This window comes from Oncorhynchus clarkii, chromosome 5 (genome assembly GCF_045791955.1).
Source record: "Oncorhynchus clarkii lewisi isolate Uvic-CL-2024 chromosome 5, UVic_Ocla_1.0, whole genome shotgun sequence".
Taxonomy (NCBI): domain Eukaryota; kingdom Metazoa; phylum Chordata; class Actinopteri; order Salmoniformes; family Salmonidae; genus Oncorhynchus; species Oncorhynchus clarkii.
This window is the reverse complement of record NC_092151.1, coordinates 9200680-9212132: the sequence shown is the minus strand read 5'-3', so window position 1 is coordinate 9212132 and position 11453 is coordinate 9200680. Positions and strand designations below refer to the sequence as shown.

Genomic DNA, 11453 nt, shown 5'->3' with positions numbered 1-11453 from the left:
GAAACTGTGGTTTCTAGCTATTGGAAGCGGCAGGTGGAATGCTCACCAGAATCAAATCCTACTCCATACCCATACCTGGTCGAAAAAAGGTGCCCTAACACACCTCCTCCCCCCTCTTAACCCCTACAGTGGTACAGTAGGCCTCGTGCATCCCCCCAACCCTTAACACTCAAAAGTGTGATTTTTTTTGCTAAAGTGTGGATTGCTACATACTAACACCACTCTCTGAAACTTACCTGCACTCTTTCCTCCATTCATATCCCCCTCACATTCCCCCAAGAAATTAAAAGTGTGAAGAGATGACCTTAGAAATGTAATCAATTGAATGTAGCCGACTGACTCAGGCTTGATTAAATCCGTATCGTGGAAGTTCTGTGCTATGGAGCTATTTAAATCTAAAGGAGGTGATTTCCTATTGAGTCCGGCATATGCAACGTTTACCGTGAACGTTATAACGCTGAACTTCTGCGATACGGAGTTAATCGAGCCCTTAAAGAGACTGTCTGCATGACTGACGTCATCAGTCGTCAACACGACAGGTCTTACTACTTACAAACTAACATCTTGCCAATGTGGAAATGGGAGAGCGCAAATTGTGAAGGCCCATTAATGGCAGTCTAGTCCGATTTGAATTGTGATTATGTTGTTTGTTGTCTGTAAGTAGGAAGTCACCTTGGTGTGACTGATGTCATCTTGGTGAGTGTACCTTTAATATAGTATCACTGTGCTACATGATTTTGAGAAAGGCCCATGATAATAAATCAACTAATTACTCATCAACGCAATATGTTCAGACAACATTTGGAATTTCACACTTATGATTTTTAAAGTTAATTAAATATTTCAATTGACTCGTAGAATTACTTCTGGTTGATGTTCATGTTTATTCATCATGATCTCCAACTGTGAGAATTAATTGTCTTTCTTGACAAGAACTTCATATAGTTTCTTGGAAATTCATAGTTTATAAAGTGATACAATCTTCCTTTATCCAAGGATCTTTACTCTTTTTAAATTTTGTTTTAGCATTTAATAATTGACGACTGACCTGAGTCAAACAGACATCATTACAGTCGATTAGAACTTGTACGCCACCTAGAGGTCACGTTGGGTAATTACAAAACCCTTATGGAAACATTAAAGTCTCATAGTGCTCCGTAGTGTAGACAGTTGTTTATCAGTGCAAAAAAATTGATGTTGTTTCCATAAAGATGAAGTTGTGAGGAAGTGAACCAGTTCAGTTCTTGGTGTTCAGTCCCATGGGATTACATTTCTCAAGTGGTAGTTAAGCTAATGAACGCTTCCTAATTTAGGCATGTCATGCCTTAAAGCAGGGGTAAGGGACAAAATGGTCAGTGAGCTGGCTCGTGGTTACATTTGTTCCCTAGCCCTCCTTCAAATGCATGTGTTTAAAGTTCCTGACATCTGCCCTTGGTTTTCCCTTTTACCTTCTGCGTGAATCATTCATTCCATGTACTTTGTTGTTGTTGATGCAGAGTCTCTTCTCCTTCATGGATTCCCTTGTAATTGCCGTGACCCGCACACTAAGACACAAATCAATGTAAAAAAAAAAAAGCATTCAGTTGTATATCTACATTGTAGACCTACATTGATATAACAAGCCTGGCGACCCAAACTCCTTGCTCCGGCCAAACACTATGCCACGTCCTCGGTCGTTAGTTTCTTCTCCGCAATTAGTCTGGATCTGAGTACCTCCCCAACGATTTCTAGAACGCAAACACGTTCTAACCAATCTGATTGGTCCCAGAAACCGATGGGGTTGGGCCAGAGCCGTGACACATGTGAATAAGACAGCTGTTTGAAATTTCGTCATTGGCTTTGATACTCTGATTGGTTAGAGATGATCCAGTCACACTATGTTTTGTACAACAGCCCTCGTTTTGACGTCACCACAAACGACTATGACGATGGTCCCCGTTATAGAGCAGCGGAAAGGATTCCGTTTGAGTCGCCAGGCAACGTGTGATGCAATGTACCTTAAGAATACTTTGTGACAGTAGTAAGCTTTTCTCCACATTCACAACATAGTACTTGAGTCAAGGATGTCATTAGGAGAAACATGTCTAATTTAGAGTACACACAAACTGGAATTAGAGTTGAATTCCATTTGGAAAACCACATTGAAATGTGAGAAAATTGTTTGTATTTTTACTCGATAGTAATCTCCAGTGACCCACCTCACCTTTCACCTTTAATCAATCACCTGATGGCATCATCTACAGTGAGATGTGTGAATTTGGAGGGGAAAAAAACATGTCTTTCATGCACAACCAAAAAAAGGTATTCAAAGTATTCTGAAGGTGACAAACAATATACCATACTATGTGAAGCTCCCATTTAAAAACCACACAAATGTCAACCATATCAACTGTGGTGTATTTTGATCACTGTAATAAGTGTTCCATGAAGGAGAGAGATTGGTGTTCTGCTTGAGAAGGTCAAGGGGCGTTTATGCTTCTGTGTGTCAATCAATCAACCAACCAATCAAACCATTTCAGGTTACATTCCGGCAGTGCTCTCTCCAAATTATCTATGTACAAACAATATTATCTGTACCTTGACCCCTCTCTTATTGTATCCTGTAATAGGGCAGGGGTGCCTCTCACAGCAAAACCACAGATAATCTCAACCCTTATGACACCAGGGCTCCAAATAATATGGTCAGCAAAGGTGAGTGATGGGAGGGGGTCATGACTTTTGAGACAAATCCTGTTTGGAGTGGCCCACTCTTGTATTCGTGAGATATATATTTTGATGTACTGCTGCAGCCCAAAGTGGTATTGAATTGAATTGAATCGAAATTGATGTTATCACACTGTGTGGGGTGTGTGTCTTGTCTCAGAGTCCATGCCAATGGACACAGAGGTGTACGAGAGTCCTTACGCTGACCCAGACGAGCTGAGGACCTCTACTGTGGACCGCAAACAGCTCTTCCTGGAAGATGGAGAGTTGGGCTCTGGGAACTTTGGGACTGTCATGAAGGGCATCTACAAAATGAGGAAGTACGTAACCTTCACAGCTTAAAAGGAAAATATGAATTGCTGTTTTCAATTTCATATTCTTTAAAAAAAATTAAGGGATAGTCCAATAAAAATACAACCTAATATGATTATTATTCATAATATTTCCCATACATAGAATAGACACCACTGTTAACCCGCCGATACCATTAAACCAGATGTCATAGTTCAGTGACAACAATTATATCATGTCTTCATGCAGGTGATGTAACTGCATAAGGCTAAGCTAGATACTGTTAGCTGACCTCCGCTGCAGTAGCATCTGGTAGCTAATTTAACATTAATAAGAGTTTAAAATGACCCTTTTTTTCTGTGTTCATATTTCAGAACAACATATGTATTCTTTTGACATTAAGAATGGTGAAATACATGTATGATGAGGGCAATTACAGAAATAGTTATCACTAACACAAACAGGTTTAATAGATTTAAAAAAATATATATATATATATAGTATATACAGTATACAGTATATACAGTCAAAGTTTTAGACGCACTTCTCATTCAAGGGTTTTTCTACATTGTAGAGAAATAGTGAAGACATCAAAACTATGAAATAACATATATGGAATCATGCAGTAACCAATCAAAATATATTTTATATTTGAGATTCTTCAAAGTAGCCACCCTTTGCCTTGATGACAGCTTTTCACACGCTTGGCATTCTCTCCACCAGCTTCACCTGGAATGCTTTTCCAATAGACTTGAAGGAGTTCCCACATATGCTGAGCACTTGTTGGTTGCTTTTCCTTCACTTTGCGGTCCAACTCATCCCAAACCATCTCAATTGGGTTGAGTTCGGGTGATTGTGGAGGCCAGATCATCTGATGCAGCTCTCCATCACTCTCCTTATTGGTCAAATAGCTCTTACACAGCCTGGAGGTGTGTTGGGTCATTGTCCTGTCGAAAAACAAATTATAGTCCCACTAAGCCCAAATCAGATGGGATGGTGCTGTGGTATCCATGCTGGTTAAGTGTGCCTTGAATTCTAAATAAATCACAGACAGTGTCACCAGCAAAGCACCCCCACACCATCACACCTCCTCCTCCATGCTTTCAATGAAAGAAAAGGACAGTAATGTTACCAGTAAAACAGGAAGCCAAGGTTTCGTAGGCAATAAGATATTAATTTGTCATCAAAGGAATGTGGGTATTTGGCCAGGCGGAGCGATTTTATGCTCTGACTGACTCCGCTGGTTTTGGCTGGTCTCGGAAAATAATGAGTCCTCATTGTCTGAGGCTGAGTTAAGACCAGGTAAAAATGTATCTGACACCAAGACAAGACTGAGACAGAACATTTTTGGTCTTGAGAACGACTGTAGACTGGCCTACAACACTGCTAGCAAGGATGCTGCAGCAGAGGTCAGACAACTAGCTAGCCTCACACATTGGGGAAATAACCTGAAATGATTGATGTCACCTAATAGCATCCCTCCCTGTCAAAATAAAGTTAAAGAAAAGAAAAAACAACTATAACAGCTAAACTTGTATGTAACAGCTAGCATTTCAGTTAGCTATAAAGTAGCTAGCTTCAAATTCAAGTTTCAACTTTATTTATCCCAGAGGGAAATTGGTTTTGCATCAAGGAGCACATGAGATGTAAAAAAACATATTTAAAAATACACATGAATCACAATGATACTGAGATATTACACACTAATTTACTACATACAATGCTAGTGCTTCAGGCATGGCAGCCATCAAAATACTGTAAATATACCAATACTAATTATCAACATTAGCAGCAACAATAGTACAAAGTTACATAGAAGGTAAGTAAAGTGCACAATGCACAGTCTGAAAAACATCACGTCAACATCATTAAAAAAAAATGCTGGCCATTAGCTTTCCACTAAGCAGTGACGTCATCTCTCCATCTCCCCAGGACAGAGAAGCCGGTGGCAGTGAAGATCCTGAAGAATGACGACAACAACCCAGCAGTGAAGGAGGAGATGCTGCGGGAAGCCAACGTCATGCAGCAGCTGGACAACCCCTACATCGTCCGCATGATCGGCATCTGCGAGGCCGAGAGCCTCATGCTGGTCATGGAGCTGGCCGAACTGGGGCCGCTCCACAAGTACCTCCAGAGGCACAAGTAAGTTCCCCAGTCAGTCTCCCTCTTCGAGAGTACTGTACTTCCATCAGTCTGACAATTATGGTGTAAGTCCAAATCCCAAACCTACGTTTTAAAAATCAAATTTTTCTAGAATATTTGTCTGTTGGCATTCATACTTTTCGAGTTCTCACCGCGGTTCAAGCTATTTATCCGTCATCACATTTAAGTAGTTGAATGGCAGCCGCCTACGCAGAATTCTCGGGAGGTGCGCGGTCAGGCTGTTCAACCCCTGCAGACGGGGTTTGCAGAGCCACGTAGCTATGTCACAATGGGCCACAGGACTCTGGATCACGCCTCAGCCTCCTAGGCTAGCACCCTATACACCAATATGGTTAAACATCCTGTCTTCACAAATACCATTTACACATCACAACCTTCCCACTCCAATATTACTTCCAGCCTTTCATGACAGATCGTTAACATTTATGCGAAGCTGGCTAAATGGTGAAGCTGGCCAGCGTACAAGTGATATTTGATTAGGGGTTCTAAGGGATTTCTTCCTTCCCTATCCCTTAGAACCCAAAACCCAAAATCATAATCTTAGAGCTACACGCAGAGGCGTCAAACTCATTCCATGTAGGGCCTAGTGTCGACTGGTTTTTGTTTTTTTCATTTCAATTTGTGTCCAATTAAGTCCTAGACAACCAGGTGAGGGGAGTTCCTAACTCATCAATTAAGACCTAGACAACCAGATGAGGGGAGTTCCTAATTCATCAACTGAGACCTAGACAACCAGGTGAAGGGAGTTTCTAACTCATCAATTAAGTCCTAGACAACCAGGTGAGGGGAGTTCCTAACTCATCAATTAAGACCTAGACAACCAGATGAGGGGAGTTCCTAATTCATCAACTGAGACCTAGACAACCAGGTGAGGAGAGTTCCTAACTCATCAATTAAGACCTAGACAACCAGGTGAAGGGAGTTTCTAACTCATCAATTAAGACCTAGACAACCAGCCGAGGGGAGTTCCTAACTCATCAATTAAGACCTAGACAACCAGGTGAGGGGAGTTCCTAACTCATCAATTAAGACCTAGACAAGCAGGTGAGGGGAGTTCCTAACTCATCAGGGACCTTAATTAATTAATCAAGTAGAAGGGAGGAGCAAAAACCTGCAGACACTCGGTCCTCGATGACTGGAGTTTTACACCTGAGATACAGTATAATTCAGTGTTCAGTGTCACTTACAGCCATTGATCCTGTCCACAGACAGATCTCCATTAAGAACATCACAGAGCTGGTGCACCAGGTTTCTATGGGCATGAAGTACCTGGAGGAGCACAACTTTGTGCACAGGGACCTTGCGGCCAGGAACGTGCTCCTGGTCACCCAGCACTATGCCAAGATCAGCGACTTTGGTCTGTCCAAGGCTCTCACAGAGGAGGAGAACTACTATAAGGTATTCAATTCGGATATAATTTTTGTCGTGCCCTTACCCCCTGGCGAAGTTCAGACTGTCTGTGCCTCATCTTCTAAAGTCTATCCCCGCTGTTTTACTTCTAATTGTCCTGTCAGTTCGATCAAATACAGTATGAAAGGAGTTTGCAACTCCTAAAAAGTTATCCTAAAAGAGGAAATTATTAGCACATCAACTGAATTTTGACCTTAGTGAACTCTAGGAAAACTCTATTGAACCTGTATTGATCCAGATAAAAGCATTTTTCAAGAAAGACTCTGCCCACAATGACAGTAGGGTGAACAGTTCTACAGTAATTTCAATATAAAATAATTTCTGAGTAACAAGTAGTTAGTTACCTTACTGTGATTATTTTTGACAATTTTGAATAAAAACAAACAAAAATAGCTTCTTAGCAAAGAGCAATTTCTCAAGTATTTAGCTAGGACTGCCAGTCAGTTGTCTGAGTTGGGGAAGGGAAAACTTAAATCCTTTCCCTGATGTTTGATTGGACCCTGCTCTCTAGGGTTAGGATTAATCCATTCCCTGATGTTTGATTGGACCCTACTCTCTAGGGTTAGGATTAATCCATTCCCTGATGTTTGATTGGACCCTGCTCTCTAGGGTTAGGATTAATCCATTCCCTGATGTTTGATTGGACCCTGCTCTCTAGGGTTAGGATTAATCCATTCCCTGATGTTTGATTGGACCCTGCTCTCTAGGGTTAGGATTAATCCATTCCCTGATGTTTGATTGGACCCTGCTCTCTAGGGTTAGGATTAATCCATTCCCTGATGTTTGATTGGACCCTACTCTCTAGGGTTAGGATTAATCCATTCCCTGATGTTTGATTGGACCCTATTCTCTAGGGTTAGGATTAATCCATTCCCTGATGTTTGATTGGACCCTATTCTCTAGGCAAAAGGCCATGGGAAGTGGCCAGTGAAATGGTACGCCCCAGAGTGTATGAACTATTTCAAGTTCTCCTGTAAGAGTGACGTGTGGAGCTTTGGGGTCCTGATGTGGGAGGCGTACACGCTAGGGATGAAACCATACAAGGTACAGTATGTCACCATACAAGACACATTACGTCACCATACAAGACACATTACGTCACCATACAAGACACATTACGTCACCATACAAGACACATTACGTCACCATACAAAGTACATTACAACTCAATATTAGGAAGGTGTTCTTAACAACACATCCTTTGGCCTTTATTTGACATAATGACACCTTAAGTGATGGCTTATCTAATAGTCTGAGTACCCTGTCGTGTAGTAGCCGTCAGTCAAAGCACTTTTGCAACACGTATGTATGTGTTCCAAAATGGCACCCTATTCACTACGTAGTGCACTACTTTTAAACTATAGCCCTGGTCAAAAGTAGTGCACTACGTAGGGAATAGAGTGCCATTAGGGACTGCCTCTGTCTGGTATGCCATCAGTGTGTGAGTGGTGTCATTATGTCACCCTCTGTTCCCCCCAGGGCATGAAAGGAAATGAGGTGATCCAGATGATCGAGAATGGTGAGCGTATGGACATCCCCCCCAACTGTCCCGCGGAGATGTATGACCTCATGAAGAAGTGCTGGACATACAAGTGAGTGAGGATGGGAGCCCAAATTACAGATCTAGAATCAGATTACCCGGGAATCAGAAGGGAATTATAACTATGAGGAGTATGAATAATATCTAACCCTGGTTCAGTAGTTAGGAGGTCAAATCTAACACTGACCTTAGAACAGGGCTTTAGAAGAAACTGTAGCCTATCTGTGGAAAGAAAATATAATCCTAAACCTTGTTACAAGTTCCATACAGTATGACAATGGAGAAAGGGAGATAGCAGAACTATCCCATAATTTACAAGCAATATTGTATTCTGAGGCAGTAGTGGGAAAAACTACTCAAATGTCATACTTGAGTAAAAGTAAAGATACTTTAACAGAAAATGACTCAAATAAAAGTGAAAGTCACCCAGTGAAATACTACTTGAGTAAAAGTCTAAAAGTATCTGGTTTTAATTGTACGTAATTACAGTGGTAGAAAAAGGACATCATTTTTTTAATACAAAGTAAAAGTAAAGGCTATACATCAAATTCCGTATATTAAGCAAATCAGACCGCACAATTTGTGTATTATTTTTAATTACTGACAGACAGAGGCACACTCCAACACTCAGACATCATTTACAGACACAGTATTTGTGTTTAGTGAGTCTGCCAGATCAGACACAGTATTTGTGTTTAGTGAGTCTGCCAGATCAGACACAGAAATTTGTGTTTAGTGAGTCTGCCAGATCAGACACAGTATTTGTGTTTAGTGAGTCTGCCAGATCAGACACAGTATTTGTGTTTTGTGAGTCTGCCAGATCAGAGACAGTAGGGATAACAAAGTGTTATATTGACAGGTGCCATAATTCTGTCCTGCTTGAGCATTCTAAATGTAACGAGTACTTTTAGGTGTCAGGGAAAGTGTATGGAGTAAAAAGTACATTATTTTATTTAAGAATGTAGTGGAGTAAAAGTAAAAGTTGTCAAAAATATAAATAGTAAAGTACAGATACCAAAAAAAAACTGCTTAAGTAATATTTTAAAGTATTTATATTTAAGTAATTTACACCACTGTTCTGAGGCAAAAGTGGATATGACTATCTGGATATTATTGTTGCTTATCTGGCATCTTGTTGATGCTATGGCTCTGGTATAGTACACTATACTGTGTACTTATCGTTGGTTTATCTCCTACAGGGCGGATGAAAGGCCTGGATTTGCGGTTGTTGAGCCCAGACTGAGGGATTACTACTATGACATATCGTCACAATGATCGGTCACCTCAATCAGCAACCACTGGAGTGTAAAGAGCATTTGACTCTGGACCTCAGGAGATACTGCTGCTGTGGGGTGCTAGTGTTTTGCTCTTGGCACCGGTGGCATCTTGGGAGTTCCTCTCATTAAAAAGTGTTATTAAAACCGAGAAACCTGATTAGTATAGATTTAAAGATTGAACATATTGTAAATTGATTACAAATATCAGTTTTAAACAATGTTGGAAAATGTAGAAAAATATATTTAAAACCACTTGATTGAAACACACATTAATATTTTAGTCATTTAGCAGACGTTCTTATCCAGAGCGACTTACAGTTGGTGCATTCATCTTGAGATAGCTAGGTGGACAACCACACATCGCAGTCATAGTAAGTTAATTTTTCCTCAATAAAGTAGCTATCAGCAAAGTCAGAGCTTGTAAGGGGGAATAAGCTATTGTGGGGGGTGGGAGGAGGGATGTTGTGGGATTATTTAAGGTACTCTTTGAAGAGGTAGGGTTTTTGGGAAGTTAAGCAGGGACTCTTGCTGTCCTAGCTTCAGGGGAAGCTGGTTCCACAATTGGGGTGCCAGGACATAAAAGAGCTTTGAAGATGTTTTTGTTCTGTTTAATTGACTGGAATTCTTTTTTTTTTTCTCAAACAATATTAAATTTACAATAAAACAAGGGGCCAGGTGATTTTATTTATTTTATCATTACTTTTTTACTTCTCTTTATTGACATTTTAAAATATTTTTTATTTCATGATTCTTCTGGAGTTATGTATCAAAATGCTTACACATTTTCCTCAGGATGTTATGTTCTGTTTTCCTCATACCTGGCACATATTGTATAATCCAACGGGCAAAGATATATCTGATGTAAATTATTACATTCTGGTTAAATACATTCACTGATGAGAATTGTAATTAGTGCAACAACAACAAAAAAATGAATCAATACAGTTATTTTAGACTGTCTCACTGTCTTTGAATTGATTTGACAAGAAATAGAACCGAGGGAGAACATTCAACATCACCGACTGAACTAAATAAAAAAGCACTGCTCTATTAATATCAGTTAATATGCATTGCTGTACTTTTGTGTTTCATACATGGCAATTGAATTCTAAAATATATTGTCATGTACTGTAGAATGGCGTTATGGGACCACCTGCAACATGTGGGCTGGAGTTTTATTGGAGATGGAGGCTCTATTGCACGTTTGTCACTTACCTTAGCTACGGTTTTAGAACGATTCCACTAAAACGGGTAACTTTGTTGGCATAACATGTGTTAGGTTAAACCTGACTGCTCTGTCCACACAGGAGTGAGTTCAGCTGAATGGGTTTAAACCCCTTTTGATGGCTAAAGCATAGCTATGCTAACAACACATTACACTTACATGTAAGTCATTTAGCAGACGCTCTTATCCAGAGCGATTTACAGTTAGTGTATTCATCTTAAGATAGCGAGGTGAGACAACTACATATCACAGTCAAAGTAAGTACATTTTTCCTCAATAAAGAAGTCAGTGCTAGTAGGAAAAGACAAATGCATTTTATTTGTATTTTTTGGGGGGGGGATACAACAGATATCTTATTTAAGTTGCTCTTGTTGCTCCATAGCCAAGCGCCATGGTCTTGTAGTGGATGCGAGCTTCGACTGGCAGGCAATGGCGTGTACGGAGGAGCGGGGTGACATGGGAGAACTTGGGAAGGTTGAATGCCAGACGGGCCTCGGTGTTCTGGATAAGTTGCAGGGGTTTTTCACTTGGTTAAAAACAGTTTTTCACCCAGTTAAAACTCCTTTCAATTGCCTTCAAACATCACCAAACTCATGGACTATGTAGTTAACCATGTTATGTCAATACTTTGTGAGTTATATTGCACTTTTTGCGCATTACATACCTGAATTAACATGGAACATGATGAGACTGAAAAAAGTTAGTAGTGTTCAGTACACGGCATTCTCCAAGATTGAGGAAGAAACATCCAAAATCTCACGATCCCACTAACGCCCATCATTGACGTCACAGCTCCCTCTAGCGGCAGTAGTCCAGACGGGATATGACAAGTGCCTGGATTAAG

General features: G+C 40.4%; 1 protein-coding gene across 2 annotated transcripts in view; it reads left to right on the top strand.

Annotated features, from left to right (window-relative positions):
* Positions 1-10452, top strand: part of LOC139408303 (spleen tyrosine kinase) — a 28872-nt gene extending 18420 nt beyond the window's left edge. Inside the window, exons 8-15 of one of the 2 annotated variants that reach the window (XM_071152020.1) lie at positions 18-89; positions 2610-2691; positions 2864-3023; positions 4927-5136; positions 6366-6555; positions 7471-7611; positions 8047-8159; positions 9307-10452. In XM_071152020.1, coding sequence (XP_071008121.1) covers positions 18-89; positions 2610-2691; positions 2864-3023; positions 4927-5136; positions 6366-6555; positions 7471-7611; positions 8047-8159; positions 9307-9382 — 1044 coding nt within the window. In that variant the 3' untranslated portion in view covers positions 9383-10452. The remainder of the gene's footprint in view (positions 1-17; positions 90-2609; positions 2692-2863; positions 3024-4926; positions 5137-6365; positions 6556-7470; positions 7612-8046; positions 8160-9306) is intronic. The other variant, XM_071152021.1, reaches the window with a different exon arrangement.
* Positions 10453-11453: the final 1001 nt, after the last annotated feature.